The 17,279-nt window shown below is 30.2% G+C and overlaps 1 protein-coding gene across 1 annotated transcript; it reads left to right on the top strand.

Moving 5' to 3' along the window:
* Positions 1-4,516: 4,516 nt before the first annotated feature.
* Positions 4,517-7,476, top strand: LOC127087854 (early nodulin-70). Its single transcript, XM_051028771.1, has 10 exons — positions 4,517-4,901; positions 5,008-5,215; positions 5,308-5,482; positions 5,561-5,632; positions 5,736-5,990; positions 6,092-6,218; positions 6,304-6,784; positions 6,902-6,987; positions 7,126-7,202; positions 7,336-7,476. Exons 1-10 carry the CDS (start codon positions 4,517-4,519, stop codon positions 7,474-7,476), a joined length of 2,007 nt encoding a protein of 668 aa, XP_050884728.1.
* Positions 7,477-17,279: the final 9,803 nt, after the last annotated feature.

Below are 17,279 nucleotides of genomic sequence, written 5' to 3'. Positions count from 1 at the left end.
TTCTACTCTTAAAAGTGATTTCCTATGATTTAATCTTGATAAGTGAGTATTGAGATGTAATTCCCTAATAAATATCTCCATTGTCATTCTGAATGAAATGGTCCTCCATTCTTTAGTTATACGTTGATTCTCATGAGTTGACTTCTTTAACTTGAATCTCTTCATTTAGACTTTTGACATTTTTCTGTCCCTTGATTGTCTTCTGTCAAAGATGTTCTTAAAAATAAAAGATTCAATGATTTTGTCTTGTTGTTATTAGGTGAAGAGATTTGTTCCCTTGTAGAGGTGGCGCAATAGAACATATTTGTTTCTTCAGTTGTGTCATTTGAGGATAAACTATTGGTATTATCTTCTGCATTACAACTTGACTTTTCTTTGTTTGGTACCCATATCTTTTTGGGTACTTTAATGTTAGTAATATACATCTTTATATTTTTATATTTATAATGCTCTTTATAAAAGTATGAAGGAGGATATATTTCTTTTCTCTCATGACTCTTTTTGATGAAACAAAACATGACAATATGGTCGTCTTTATTACAATACTTACATTTTAGGGTTTTGCATTAGGTGTTATTTGGGCATTACAAATATTTCTAAAGCTTTTGCTATTTTTCTTAGGTTCATAACCAATATTAGCCTTATTGTAAGACGCCTTTTGGTTTCCTAACAAAAGATTCAAGTTGTTTGTCCCTTTAGTGAATTTATCGAGTGTGTTTTAAATATCATCAATTTTATTTTTAAAATGTCACATTGATCACACTTGATAGATTCTTCTAAGGCTTTATGACATGAGAAAGAGTTTTTGAACTATATCATATTCTCTCTCTCTCTCTCTCCCTCTCTCTCTCTCTCTCTAATTATTTCTATTTCTTCCAATAGGTTTTTATTTTTTAACTCAAGGGAAGAAAGATTGTATTTGGAGGTAGAGATAATTTATTCTAATTTACTCGTTTCTTTTGTTAGCTTCTTACAAATGCGAAATAAATCTTGATAGGAAAAATGAGAGGTTACCTCATTGACTTGATGATTTTCCGTGAGACATAGGTTTACTTCTTCTTTGTATGAAGATTCCACATCATCTTTATCCCAAGATATGTATGCTCTCTTTTTGGATTTCTTGAACTTTCCTTAATTTCGGTTTCTTTTTGTATTTTGAGGGCAATTTGATCTTATGTGACCTTTCTATCTGTATTGATGACATGTAAGTGTGGATGATGAACCTTCTTCATTTTTCTTCTGGACTCTTGAAGTTTGTTTTTCGTGCCTTAGGAACTCCTTGAATGTTTGACACATGAACCTCATGAATTTATTAATCTCACTTTGACAGTCTTCATCGTCTGATTCCATATCTTTGATATTGGTAGCTTTAAGCACAATACTTTTACTATTCTTTTTGTTATCTTCTTCACCATTAACAAGTCTCTTCAGCTCCTTTTCATGTTCATGTAATTTACTAAAGAGATTGTGTGTCTCCATGGTTGCTAAGTTCTTAGATTCATAAGTTGTAGTGATTTTAGTTCGCCGACTACAGTCCAGACATCTAATAACCTTTATAACCAATTCTTCATTTGAAAATGTATTTCTCAGAGTTCTCATATGACATACGATATGGATAAATCGTGTTTGCATCTGGTTAATGCTCTCTTCAGGTTTCATTATGAAGAATTCATACTCATGGGTTAATGTGTCCAACCTTGTCCTCTTCAGCTAAGTAGTACCTTCATGGGTGATTTGGAGGATGTTTCACATTTCTTTTGCAGTTTTGAAATGAGAAACTCGCAAAATCTCATCAAGATCGGGAGAAATAGTGATGACAACTTTTGCTTTCAAGTTGCGCTACACATTTTCTTTATCATCTTTGGTCCAATTCTTTTTAGGTTTGTTTTCTACAACACCATTGACTATATGTGTAAGAACAAATGGACCTTCATTCACAACCTTCTAAGTACCATTATCCATACCTTCTATAAAAAATTTCATTTTCTCTTTCCATAAATTGTACCATTCTCCATTGAAGGATGAAGGTGTTTTTAGTGAATAGCTTGAATATATTTTGCCTCCTTAGGCGATTAGTCCTTAACATAAGTTAGACTCTGATATCACTTGTTAGACAAGTGACTTCAAGCAGAAGAGGGAGGGGGTGAATTGTGGTATTCAAAATTCGTAACTAATTTTAATTTTTTCTCGTTTAAGATCGTGTTAATAAGATTGAAAGTAAATTGCAGAAAGTAAAAAGATAAGGTTAGAAAGATTGCACCATAGATTTATACAGGTTTCGTCGAACGTTGGCCTAGTCCCATCCCCCAAGAGGTCTTCTTAAGAGTATCACTATAAAATTTGAGCTTTTGAAGATTGTGCCTCTAAACTGTTTATACAAAGTTATCCCCAATCAAATAAAAACTTTTATCCCAGGCTACGCTATCGAACTGTTTAGATATTTATGGATGATCTAAATAACCAAAACAAAGATTTTTCCGATAAAGCTTAATAAACCAAAAACAATAATTTTATAAAGGTTGATTAAACTCAATCTCTTAAAGAAATCGCACCCTTAAGAATATTAACGACCAGCACAACCACTTATAAAATATTCTTCCTCGCAAGCAAAATTTCATTTACTAGCACTAAGACACTTTTAAAGCGAAAGAAAATGTTTTCTAAAGAGGGAGAGAAAGATAAATTTCAAAGAAATATGAAAACATTAGAAAGTGGCGTGGTTTGAAGTGAGGGAGACTCTCCCTTATATAGTAGTTGGAAGCATTAAGAAATGAAATGAATCATGGGTCGGATTTATTTTCTAATCTGTTGGCAAAACGTTCTAATAGATTAGAAAACACAAATATAATCGATTATAAAACCAAAATAGGAAAGTTTAGATATAGAGTTGTTGCAAGACTTAAATATTTTGTCCTTTTCGATTTTGTAATCGATTAACACTTTTCTAATCGGTTGGCAAAACGCTTTAATCGATTATAAAACATATTTTTAAATGATTTGCATGCCAAAAAAGAAATATATGATATATAGTCGTTGTAGGTCATTAAGGTGTTGTTCCTATTGTTTGGTTAATCGATTAGCCATTTTTTAATGGATTGGCATAACGTTATAATCCATTACATAACAGAAAAAGTTTTCCCAATTGATTTGCTTTAATATCCAATTGATTTGTTAGTTCAAAAAGATTTTGGAAAGAGATTGGACAACTTCTTAATCACTTGGCTTGGCCTAGAGAATAATTTGCACGATAAAAACATTTTGAAACAGATTTTTAAGTGTGCGTGTGAGAGATTTAGTACTCTGAAGTTACTATCTTACTTTTACATTACTCGATTTACTCAGACCGACAGACATGACCTGACGAGTTTTCTCATATTTTTCCAAAGAAACTTTTTGCTAGATAGTATCATATTGTATAGACACTTTGATCTTGAGTCCTCCGCTGATAAATCATAGGATGCTTTGATTATCATTAGGATTGAAAACTATTGTCATGCACTGTCGTCATCAAAACTTTAGATGTTGATCTTCATTACCTGCAAGAACATAGATCCACAATTACCATAAGTCATCTTTACTTGATTGATAATTACAGAAAATTCCCGGATATATATATATATTCTACACAATCAAAAACCAAGCTCAAGATACCAAATTTGTTAGAACAAGAGCTTCTTTGCTCTCTCCAAAAATTAAGTGGAAGAGAAAAATAAAGAGAGAATTATAAGGGATCAAAATGAGGATTTTTTTTCAATTGTGCCACGTTGTTCCTACAAATATGAGTTACATCACTTATATATAGACATAATACTATCTAATAAAATACAAATATGAGTTACATCACTGGTATAGAGCCATAATACTCTCTAATAAAATGTTAGTTAATAACCACATACACAATCAGTGGTAACCAAATACATAACTAGTGGTAATGACATTGTAAGTACATAACCACCATATAACTAACTTCTGAACAACCTAAAATTGATTAACTAGCATCAGATACAACAGAAGTTAAATTAGTTAAAACGGTTGCTTGTGCTACACACTTCCTATTGCTATATATACATAGCTTTTGTATCTCTTTGTAATTCAATGAATAAGTAATCAAATATTTCAATAATAACTCTAAGTAGAAACACTCTTATCTTTATTATATAGTCAAAACAAAACAAAAAAATTTGATTGGGTACCTAAGAATTTACCCTTTATATTATAATGATTTTGTCTATCAAATAGAAATTCGCAGGCGTGTGCGAACGGTGAGATTATTTTGCCTCTAACTACTTAAAAAGATTACTATTATTATAAATGTGACAACGAAAAGGGACATTGACATGATTTAAATTGAAGATTATATGACCTTAAATGAAGAGTTTAAGTTCATATTCACCAACTTGTGGATTAAACAAATTAAGACGGTTAAACTTACCTTGTCCAACATCTTCAATGATCATTAAACCCTTGTATTATTTATTATAAGTATACTTATAATGTCCTAAACAAGCATTGAAGAATGAGTCCATCAACACCATCTCTTCCACCACTAGAAGTGTTGATGGACCTAGAGAATGAGAACAATGGTAGAGAAAACAGAAAACTATGGGTGCTGAATCCTCCAGAGCCACCATGCATGCTGCATCGGGTCGTGGACAATATCAAGGACAGCGTCTTACATTGTCCGATTCCGAACAGATTCTTTTCTCTCAAACATCAACCTTTGGATAAAGCAGTGTTACCTTTGTTGCATGGTTTGTTTCCCATTCTTAATTCATTCAAAAACTATGATGTTCATAAGTTCAAGTGTGACGTACTGGCGGGTTTGATCCTCGCGATCTTCGCTATTCCTCAGGCTATGGGAAATGCGAGTTTGGCGAAGATGAGTCCTGAATATGGCCTATGTAAGTTGCATTGCATAGTGATTCTAAATTATCTATGCACATTGATTTTGAAATCTCTTTGTTTCTTTAAGATAAAAAATTAAGCATGATTTATATATTTATTCAGATACAAGTATTGTTCCACCTATAATTTATGCGTTTCTGGCGAGTTCGAGGGAGATTGTAATAGGACCTGTAACTGTCGATTCTTTGCTACTTTCTTCAATGATTCAAACATTGAAAGATCCTGTAAATGATTCTACTGCTTATACTCAACTTGTTTTGACTGCAACTTTTTTTACTGGTGTATTCCAAGTTGCTTTCGGATTCCTCAGGTTCGCGTTGCACTATCTTCTGTCTCTTTGGATAAACAACTTAATTAAGCGATTACGAAATAATCATTTATCTATAAGTGTTTATGATACAGATTTGGATTTTTGGTGGATTATCTTTCTCACGCCACGATCATCGGGTTCTTGGCCGCAGTTGCCATAGGCATTGTATTACAACAACTAAAAGCACTATTTGGAATCACCAACTTTACCAACAAGGCAGATTTAATCTCTGTGATTAAATCTCTTTGGACATGTTACAAAAACCAAGTATGAAAAACAAAAACATTCATCATCAAATTCGATCTCAAATTCCTTCATTGACATTTTTTTCATTGACTTTTTCAGTCAGAATGGCATCCTTACAATTTTATTATCGGATTCTCATTTTTGTCTTTCATCATATTTACCAGATTCCTGGTTAGTAAATTTTCTAGAAATGAACTTAATTATTTGATTCTCATTTTTCTATCAGAATTTCGTCTATACTAAAGTTAAACTATTGTTGAATATATCAAACTAGGGGAAAAGGAAAAAGAAATTCTTGTGGTTATCACACATGGCTCCTCTTGTTTCATTCATTATATCAACTGTTATAGCATATAGAGTAAATGTTCATCAACTCAAACTCGAAGACTATAAAATCGAAGTTTTAGGCCCAATCAAAGGAGGTAGTTTGAATCCAAGTTCACTCAACCAATTACAGCTTGATGTAAATGGTAAATATTTGGTTCCTTTGATCAAAATAGCATTCACAGTTGCGATTATTTCAACCACGGTAAGGTGGATCCTTATTCAAATAAGCTGTTTATCCAAACAGACGTTAATTTCTAATTATAATAGCTTTTTTTTTTCTTCTGGTGTTGAATTATATAATAGGAATCTGTAGCTGTTGGAAGAATATATGCATCACTAAGAAGTTACAATATTGATCCAAATAGAGAAGTTCTATCCTTGGGGATAATGAACATTTTTGGATCCTTCACTTCTTGCTATGTTGCATCAGGTAAATTCTTATTGTTATTTTCTATAATCAGTTTTCGAAAAAAGTGATTATTATCGATTTTGATTACGACTAGCTTATATTGCAGGTTCTATTGCTCGAACGGCTGTAAATTATAACGCTGGCTCGCAAACAACGGTGTCGAGCATAGTGATGGCGCTCACGGTGTTGACATCGCTTAAATTTTTGACAAAACTGTTATATTTCACTCCGAAAGCAATGCTAGCAGCAATAATTCTTTCGGCTGTTCCAGGACTTATTGATTATAGAAAAGCATATGAAATTTGGAAAGTTGATAAACTAGATTTTCTTGCATGTGCTGGAGCATTCTTAGGGGTGTTGTTTTCATCTGTCGAAATAGGCCTTGCGATTGGGGTCATGATATCGTTTGCGAAGATAATTTTGATATCGATTCAACCTGGTGTGGCGATTATCGGAAGATTTCCGGGGACTGATGCATTTGGCGATGTCGAACAATATCCGATGGCGATTAACATGCCCGGAGTTTTGGTTGTTTGTATAAAATCTGCTTGGCTTTGTTTTGCAAATGCAAGTCCTATAAGGGAAAGGTATATATGTGGGTTTTTTCTGCATTTTTCTTGTTATATAAATTTACTTAAAATTCGCGCTAAAAAATTTCAAATATTTCTGCAATCTTTTGTTATGCATATGCTTTTTTTTAAAAGGATTGAGAGATGGGTGATTGAAGAACAAGATGGTGAAAATTGTAAAGGAGAAAGCACCATCAAAGTAGTCATTATTGATGCATCAAGTGAGTGTTCTTGAACTAAAATTAACAAACTAATTAATTAACAAATTTCGTAAATAAAATTGTGTGTCTCTAAATATATGTATATGGCATAAATTTTAGATATATATTTGTTGAATATTTATCTTTATAATTTGATAGGTCTTGTGAGTATTGATACGGCAGGAATAACTTCTTTGGTCGAGCTGAATAATAATCTTAAGTCACATGGAGTCACGGTGAGATTTTACTACGTTTCTTTTCATTTTCTTCTGTTTATTTCATGATATCTATTGATAGTCTTATCTTGATTTACTTCAAGTAGAGTCCGGGTGAAGATTAGTATTAACTCTTGCTATGTTTTTGTTTCAGTTATCCATTGCTAACCCAAGGTGGCAAGTGATTCACAAACTAAGACTAGCTAACTTTGTAACTAAAATTGGAGGAAGGGTTTTTCTATCCGTGGGAGAAGCTATTGATGCAATACTTAGTGCTAAAATGGCTACCGTATAACGAACTCATTATCCGAAATCCGTGTATGAATCCTGAAAAAATGATCTATTAGAGATAACTTGTTATAAAGGAAAAAGACCTTGAGAAAAAAGATAGATAATTGAATGAAAAGATAGAGATTATATAAATAAGGGAAGTAATTATTATTGATTCGCATTGAGCTTTATATAATGGTAGTTAGTTGTTACTTGCACACCAAGTAACTGTTTACACAACAAATTTAAAAACAGAAAACTAAACTATATCCAATTGAATTAGTTATACAAAACTAATTACTAACAAACTCTAACATCACTTGACACAAAGGAGGAGTTAGTTTGAATTATTCTCATCATCCTTTTTTAATTCAATCTATCAAAAGTTATAATTTCGAGTTCTCCTCTCAACTTCATAAATAACACCATTTTGATGATTTTACTAAACACAACAACAACTTGATCTTCTATAGAGAAGTACACAATCTTCACTTGCTCTTGATAACTTGGGGCCAGTTTGTTTTAACTTTAAAAAAATGGATTTTTTTTTATATTTTTGAAAATGAATTCTACAAAAATGTTTTTCAAAATATTATAAGTTTTTCTAAATTTATTTTTTATAAATTAAAAGATTGAATTGTTCATTCTATAATATAAATATACATTATTGAAGATCAAAATATAGTCAAAATCACAATTTTTTTCAAAAAGTTGTATCTTAAAAATGATTTTTATGAAAAGTTATTTGAAATAGCTTCAAAATTAAGTTATTTTTTGAAATTTTGATATCCAAAAAAAGTTTCGATAAAATGATGAAATACCTAAAATAACATTTTAAGAATAACTATTTAAACCAAATTTTCATTTGAAGCTTTTATGAAAAGTTTCTTTGTATATTTTTTTACACTAAAATATGTAAAATTATAAAAATCATTTTAAAAAAAAGGCAAAACAAACGGGTCCTTGATCTCTAAAAAAAATGAAAACATGTCTTTATGTGTTTATTCTCCCTATGGGCAATTGTTTTTTTAGCTAGATTAAAGGCTCATTTATTATCAAGCAACAACTTTTGGTCATTCTAACTTGATGATTAAATCATTCAACAAGGATAGAAGTCAATTTGCTTGACAAGCTGCAGCAACATCAACAACATACTTAACATCACAACTATATAAAGACGCTATTGAGGTTTTAGGGTGTTATATCAGTGATATCAGAGCAGGTCGGTACATCCGGCCAGGTTTTGTAATGTTTGTATGTTCTGTATATGGCACATTCTCTATATATAGAGGGGGAAATAACAAACTCACTATTTATTAGGAGCGAATTGCGGAAAGTCGTTGGATGTAAATGCAGTTGAGATCATTTACAATCATCGGGACAATAATTCTTGTGTACATAGGAAATTTTTTGAAAGAATGTGGACCGTTCATGATAGTCGGCTGAAGTCGATATGACCGACCTATAACAAAAGTAAAAATCCAAAATGAAATGCCTACATATAACTTGACCAAGATAATATATACAAGAATCATAATCGGTTCTTTCTTGCTTTACTGAAAAAATAATTTCTATAATAATAAAACAATCGCCATTTGATTTTTTTTAAAGTGTGTAAAAAGTATTAAGGATTCAGCTTTTTAACAATTTTATAGAGGCCAAATGAACTTTTTTTTTTCAAATTTAAAAGAAAAAATATTATGTATTAAGCTTCGTCATTTTCTTTTGGAAGTAGAATTGGATGGTTGGATCAAACATCTTATCCATAAATGAAAATTTAGATGGTTTATGAGTTGAATAAGAACAATAATAAAATAATATATACATATCAATAAACTAAAAAAGCTTTATTATAACACAATATAATACTAGACATAAAGATTACAAAATAATTAAATAAATTACTAAATATAATAAAAACTTAATTAAATTTTTCTAGAACGTTCATCAACAAACTCACCAGTTTTTTTATGAGTCATCTTACCATGAACTCATTAAGAAGTGGAACTCTTCCCATATTGTCAAACTAATTAAAAACATGATAAAAAAATCTAATTATTTTAATTAATATAACTAATAAATAAAAACATAATTTAAAAATAATTAAATTTATTATACATTGTGCAATTTCAGCAACACTCATGCTTCCTTGTGTCTGGTTCTAATTCAAATACTCTAATTTTTTTTGCCTTTTTAGATATTTTCTTTTTTTTTTTTGCCTTTTTAGATATTTCCTTAAACTCGTGAGAATCCCAACAGAAAATTAATTCTTGGAATAATTTTACATCTATCCTATAGGAAGTTAATTCTTTGAATAATCCTACGAAATGCACTATTGTTTTTTTCTAAAATTAAAAATGAGTTGAGAAGCAGTGGTGACTGTGGACCAAAGCTTTTAATATAATAGAGAGAGGGAACCTATAAGATTAACATTTAACGTTCAAGTCAATATGTGACAGTATGTAACATAGATGTGTAAAGGAAAATTGAATTGAAAGTTTGTTAGCTAAGTATGGCACATTCTCTATTATAGAGAAGGAAATAATGAACTCATTATTCATTAAGAGTGAATTGTAGAGAGTCGTTGAATGTGAATGCAGTTGAAATCCTTTACAATTATCGGGACGATAATTCTCATTTGCTTAGAGGGTTTTTAAAGTAATGTGGCCCATTCGTGATGGTCGGCTGGAGTCGATATGACCGACTTAGAAAAAAAATAAAAACTAAAAGGAAATGCCTACATTTAACTTGACTAAGATAATAGAAATGAGTTTAGAAGCAGTGGTGACGGTGGACTAAAGCTTTCAATATCATGGAGAGAGGGAATCTGCAAGGTTAACACTCAACACTCAAGTCAGTGTGTGACAATATGTGACAGAGACGAGTAAAGGGAAATTGAATTGGAAATTTGTTACCTAAGTATGACTCTCTCTCTCTCTCTCTCTCTCTCTCTCTCTCTCTCTCTCTCTCTCTCTCTCTCTCTCTCTCTCTCTCTCTCTCTCTCTCTCTCTCTCTCTCTCTCTCTCTCTCTCTCTCTCTCTCTCTCTCTATCTATATCTATCTCTATATAATATATATATATATATATATATATATATATATATATATATATATATATATATATATATATATATATATATATATATATATATATATATATATATATATATATATATATATATATATATATATATATATATATATATTATATATATATATATTATATATATATATATATATATATATATATATAGAGAGAGAGAGAGAGAGAGGAGAGAGAGAGAGAGAGAGAGAGAGAGAGAGAGAGAGAGAGAGAGAGAGAGGGAAATAACGAACTCAATATTTGGTAAATGCAAATTGTAGAGAACCGTTGAATGTGAATGCAGTTGATATCCTTTACAATTATTGAGACGACTATTCTCATGTGCTTAGATGATTTTTAAGGAATATGGCTCCTTCGTGATTGTCGCCTGGAGTCGATATGACCGACTCATAACAAAAAGTATAAACTAAAAAGAATGCCTACATTTAACTTGACTAAGATACTATATACAAGAACCCTAATCGGTTATTTCTTTCTTTACTAAAAAAAAGTAATTTCTATAAAAATAAAGAATCGCCATATAATTGTTTTTTAAAGTATGTAAAAAGAATTAAGGATTCAGCTTTAAAGAATATTATAGAGGCCAAATGAATACTTTTTTCAAATTTCAAAGAAAAAATAAAGAATTATGTATTAAGCTTCGTCATCTTCACATGGAAGTAGAATTGGATGGTTGGCTCAAACATCTTATCCATAAATGGAAATTCAAATAGTTTATGAGTAGAATAATAACAATCATAAAAATAATATATAAAGACCAATAAACTAAAAAATACCAAATACTTTAATTAAAATTTGATTCTTTAGAAAAATATAAACTTCATTATAACACAATATAATACAAAGTTTGACTCAAAATAAAACTAATAATGGAGAAACCCTAATCACAATAACCATTCTCATACAATGATGCGAAAAGACATGTGAAAATGCGATCAGCTGGAATATCCAATAAGCTTGTAAAATTCATTCATAGCATCAATGTTATCATTGAAACAAGCAGTATTTTGAATCTTGTCAAGATTCTGTCGAGCCACTTCTCTAATGTTTTGGATCTTCTCAACCTTGTGTTGAGTAACTTGTTTCACAAGTCTCCAATTAGATAGAGTTCTCTTCACTTCTTGATCATCAACATAAATATCAACTAGTTTTTTCTGATCACTATTCTTCACTTTAGGATCATTAACCTTTTTATCTTCTTCTTCTGATTTTCTTATTTTTCTCCCAACCACTCTAATGGAAATCAAGTTTTTCTTCTTGATACATTTTCCTCTCGCAAACAATGGATTTGCCTTGAGTTCACCATTAACCACTTTTCTTTGCTTCAATTCCGATGGAGAATTCCTGATTGTTTTCTTCATTGGTGGATACTCACATATATATCAATCGACACTTTATAGATGAAAACAGAATTCTGTTTTTGAAACATTCAGAGAATTTAATGCATCTCTTTATTTATTTATTATTTATGTAGTATTTTGATTTCATTATTTAATAATTGTTTAACACTCATAATTCTTAACGGTCTTTTTTTTTTAGGAATATAGATTTTACCGTGTATCTCTCATAGATATGATATGATATTAATTTCCTTTTGTTTAATACTTAATAATAATAATAATAATAATAATAATAATAATAATAATAATAATAATATATAAAAGACTTCACTAGTAGAATATGATATTTTAGCCTTATAATAATAATTTCTTACAACGGTCTTTTATTTTTATTTTTATGAATATAGATTTTACCTTAGAGTTGGATATCTCTCATAAATGACAAAATAAAATTCGTACTCTATAGATTTTCTTTTGTTTAATTCTTAATAATAATATATAAAAGACTCATTAATAATTTACACCTTCAGTTAATCACTATCATACTTTTGTCAAATTAAACTATAATATTTAAGTTATAGATTTGACATATCTAAGTGCTAAATTTCTATTAAATAATTTTATAAAATTATTTTACATTACTAATACATAAAAATTAAACTCTATATAAAATACTCATTATTCTTTTAGTTAGAAATTGTTATCCAAAAATATAAAAAAAAAGTAACAAAAAAGATATATCGAATTTTACATTGTCAATCAACCAATGACGTGTATTTTGTTAAATCACATTTGTATTTTAAAATTTAATTGATGACATGTTAGATTAATCAATTTCTATTAGATGATACTATAACATTATTTTACCCTTTCAGTACATTATCTATAATCTCAATAAAAAATACTCAATTTTTTTAATTGACACAGTCAGAAACACTAAAGATTAGCAAGCACTAAGCCTAGAATGAGAACACATGATTACAAGAGCAAAACTTGTCAAATAAACCCTGGAATCCACCATATAATGAAAATACTAAACTTTACTATATCAAAAAATAATTTTGACGGCCACACCCAAAGGTATTTAAATACAGAAAAATAAAATATAATGGGCTTTTAATCCATAAAAAAATAAAAAATTATGGAAAATATTAAAATATTATATTTGGGACTAAAACAAATACTTGTGTCTTAAAAAGCCTTCCTAGATCAGTCTCCTCCATCTCTAAAGAACTCGACCCCGAGTTCTCTTCTTGATAAAGATCCTTATTTGCTTGATATTCATGAATGTCAGTGACATTGAAAGTGACATTGAAAGTATTGGAGGAAGGGTTTTTCTGTCTGTGGGAGAAGCTATTGATGCAATACTTAGTGCTAAAATGGCTACCGTATAACGAACTCATTAACCGAAACCCGTGTATGAATCCTGAAAAAATGATCTGTTAGAGATAACTTGTTATAAAGGAAAAAGACTGTGAGAAAAAAGATAGATAATTGAGTGAAAAGATAGAGATTATATAAATAAGGGAAATAATTATTATTGATTCGCATTGAGCTTTATATAATGGTAGTTAGTTGTTACTTGCACACCAAATAACTGTTTACACAACAAATTTAAAAACAAAAAACTAACTATATCCAATTGAATTAGTTATACAAAACTAATTACTAACAAACTCTAAATCACTTGACACAAAGGAGGAGTTAGCTTGAATTATTCTCATCATCCTTTTTAATTCAATTTATCAAAAGTTATAACTTCGAGTTCTCATCTCAACTTCATAAATTACACCATTTTGATGGTTTTACTAAACACAACAACAACAACTTGATCTTCTATAGGGAAGTACACAATCTTCACTTGCTCTTGATGACTTGGGGCCAGTTTGTTTTAGCTTTAAAAAAATGGATTTTTTCTTTGTATTTTTGAAAATGAATTCTACAAAAATGTTTTTCAAAATATTATAAGTTTTTCTAAATTTGCTTTTTATAAATTAAAAGATTGAATTGTTCATTCTATAATATAAATATACATTATTTTGAAGATCAAAATATAGTCAAAATCACAATTTTTTCAAAAAGTTGTATCTTAAAAATGATTTTTATGAAAAGCTATTTGAAATAGCTTCAAAATTAAGTGATTTTTTGAAATTTTGATATCCAAAAAAAGTTTCGATAAAATGATGAAATACCTAAAATAACATTTTAAGAATAACTATTCAAACCAAATTTTCATTTGAAGCTTTTATGAAAAGTTTCTTTGTATATTTTTTTACACTAAAATATGTAAAATTATAAAAATCATTTTTAAAAAAAGGCAAAACAAACGGGCCCTTGATCTCTTAAAAAAATGAAAACATGTCTTTATGTGTTTATTCTCCCTATGGGCAATGGTTTTTTTAGCTAGATTAAAGGCTCATTTATTATCAAGCAACAACTTTTGGTCATTCTAACTTGATGATTAAATCATTCAACAAGGATAGAAGTCAATTTATTTGACAAGCTGCAGCAACACCAACAACATACTTAGCATCACAACTATATAAAGACGCTATTGATTGTTTCTTTGAACAATGTGAGGCTGGTGCTCTTAGGAATTTGAAGAAGTGCCTAATTGTGCTTATCATATCAGTCTTATCTCCGCACCAATCAGTATCAGAGAATCTAATGAGCTCAAGTTTTTCATGCCTTTTTCCTAATGGAAACGGAAGACCATAGAGTAGTGTACCAGTAATATATTTCATGGTCCCTTTTGCAGGAAGAAAATGTTGTTTAAGAGGATTACTCATAAACCTGCTTACCAATCCTACAAATAAACTTATGTCTAGCCTGGGATGACATAAGTATCTTAGTAATCGTACCAATTGTCTAAACATGCAAGCATCCACCTTGTCTCATCACTTGTACCTAGTTCTTCACTTATCATATTTGTATGAGCTGATGTGATTCTAAAATTGCACTCTAACATTTAAAATTTTGTAAAAATTTAATTATCACACTTGTCTTGACGGAATCATTCCCATTGAGGTGTCTAGGAATTCCATGCGAAGAAAATACCCTAACTTGTTAATGTTAGTCATTTTAAATTCAAGCTTCATCTTATCCTAGAGTTGATCTATTTCTTTCACACAACTTATTGCTATTAATAAACTCACTCATTCTTTGTTTTTAACATAGACTCCATGTTCAACACTTAATCTACAAAGAACTTGCCAATTCTTTTGTTTCAGGCTTTTGATGCTTGTTTTAGGTCATATAAGACCCTGTGCAGTTTGGATTGGACATGAGACTTCACACACAAGATAATTTGAAAATATTTTATTACCATTTTAAGAGTTTAAAACTATTTTTAAAAAATGTTTTAGAAATAGCAACATAAAGTAAATATGCAAAAAAATAAAGAGTTAAGGGTAAGAGAAATATCACCAGAGAATTATACAGGTTCAGCCAAAAAGACATAATCGCGTTCGTAACATTTAATCTTAAGAGTATCCAGTAGCGCTTAAGAGCTTTTAGTAGGTTAATCTCTTGAACCCCCTTATACAAGGAAAAATTAAGTTCTCGGCTAACTTCCAACTAAACAAAGAACGGTGGTTGAAGCGGTTAGTCTTCCTTCTAATTAGCGTTCTGAAGCGGTTAGTCTTTCTTCCAAAAAGAAACTTGAAGTGGTTATCAACAGTCATTTATATCACACGTAATACTTGAGTATTTCAATTCCCGAGAAATATCATAATCACTCTTCCAACAAAGACATCTGAAATTACAAAATAGTTGAAGTAAAGAAAGTATGGCTGGTAACTGATGTCTAGAATCCTTTAAACCCTCACGCATATTCCCTAAATGTGAGAGTCTTCTTAAATATAAGGAAATACATAAAATGTACTTTATATAGGTCAAAATAATCATCTATTATTCGATTTAATTTTCAATATATTTTTTTATTGTATAATCTATTTCCTCTAATCGCTATTATTAAAAAAAAGACTTGTTGGAGATAACTTGTTATAAAGGGAAAATACTGTGAGAAAAAAGATAGATAGTTGAGTGAAAAGATAGATATTATATAAATGAGGGAAGAAGTAATTATTATTGATTCACATAGAGCATTATATAGTTATAGTCGGTTGTCACTTGCACACTAAATAACTGTTTACACAACAAATTTAAAAACAGAAAACTAACTATATCTAATTGAATTAGTTATACAAAACTAATTACTAACAAACTCTAACATCACTTGACACAGAGGACGAATTAGCTTGTATTATTCTCATAATCCTTTTTGTGATATATTGGATCTAACTCTAGTATGGTCGAAGGCTAATTTCTTGGTTCGACAATTCGACAGGACCTTAGCATGTCGTCGAAGTCTGTTCACATACTGTAGTCGAAGTATGCTGGGATTGTTAGCATGTCAAATTGGGCATGTTTGTTATATCGAATTGTTTAAGTTAACTTGTGTAATGCGCATGTGTGTAAAAGTCCATTAGTTTAGTATGTTAGTTTTCTTATAAATAGCATACTAGTCTCTCATGATTGAATAATGCAAATCCTAATTAGAGTGAGAGAGATTATTTTCTATTTTGTAACACTTGTAATCTTGTTTTAGAGAGAAAGTAAAGAATAACATTTTATAACCAATTTTATTGTGTTCTTATTGTTTTCTTCCTTTCTATCCTTGTGGGTTTCTTACTGATCAAGAAACCAATTATACTTTATAATTTCGGCATCGTTTTCACAATAAATTGGTGCGGTAAGCGTGGAGAAGATGTCGTCAACAAAGTATAAGATTGAAAAGTTCACCGGAGTGAATGATTTTGATCTGTGGCGTTTGAAGGTGAAAGTCCTACTGGTTCAGCAGGGTTGTTTAAAAGTGTTGAAGGGAGCCGCAGCCATGGACATTGCGTTAAAGGATAAAGAAAAATTGATTATGATAGAAAAAACCCACAATGCCATCTTATTGAGCCTTGGTGATAAGGTTCTTCGACAGGTTTCGAAGGAGACGACGACGTCGGGTCTTTGGGTTGTACCAGGACTTATTGATTATAAAAAAGCATATGAAATTTGGAAAGTTGATAAACTAGATTTTCTTGCATGTGCTGGAGCATTCTTAGGAGTGTTGTTTTCATCGGTCGAAATAGGCCTTGCGATTGGGGTCACAATATCATTTACGAAGATAATTTTGATATCAATTCAACCTGGTATAACGATTATTGGAAGGTTTCCAGGGACTGATGCATTTGGTGATGTAAAACAATATCCGATGGCGATTAACATGCCCGAAGTTTTCGTTGTTTGTATAAAATCAGCTTGGCTTTGTTTTGCAAATGCAAGTCCAATAAGGGAAAGATATATGTGGTTTTTTTGTTATTTATATAAAAATAA

The sequence above is a fragment of the Lathyrus oleraceus genome, chromosome 5 (assembly GCF_024323335.1).
Source record: "Lathyrus oleraceus cultivar Zhongwan6 chromosome 5, CAAS_Psat_ZW6_1.0, whole genome shotgun sequence".
Taxonomy (NCBI): Eukaryota; Viridiplantae; Streptophyta; class Magnoliopsida; order Fabales; family Fabaceae; genus Lathyrus; species Lathyrus oleraceus.
This window is presented reverse-complemented; position numbering and strand designations above follow the sequence as displayed.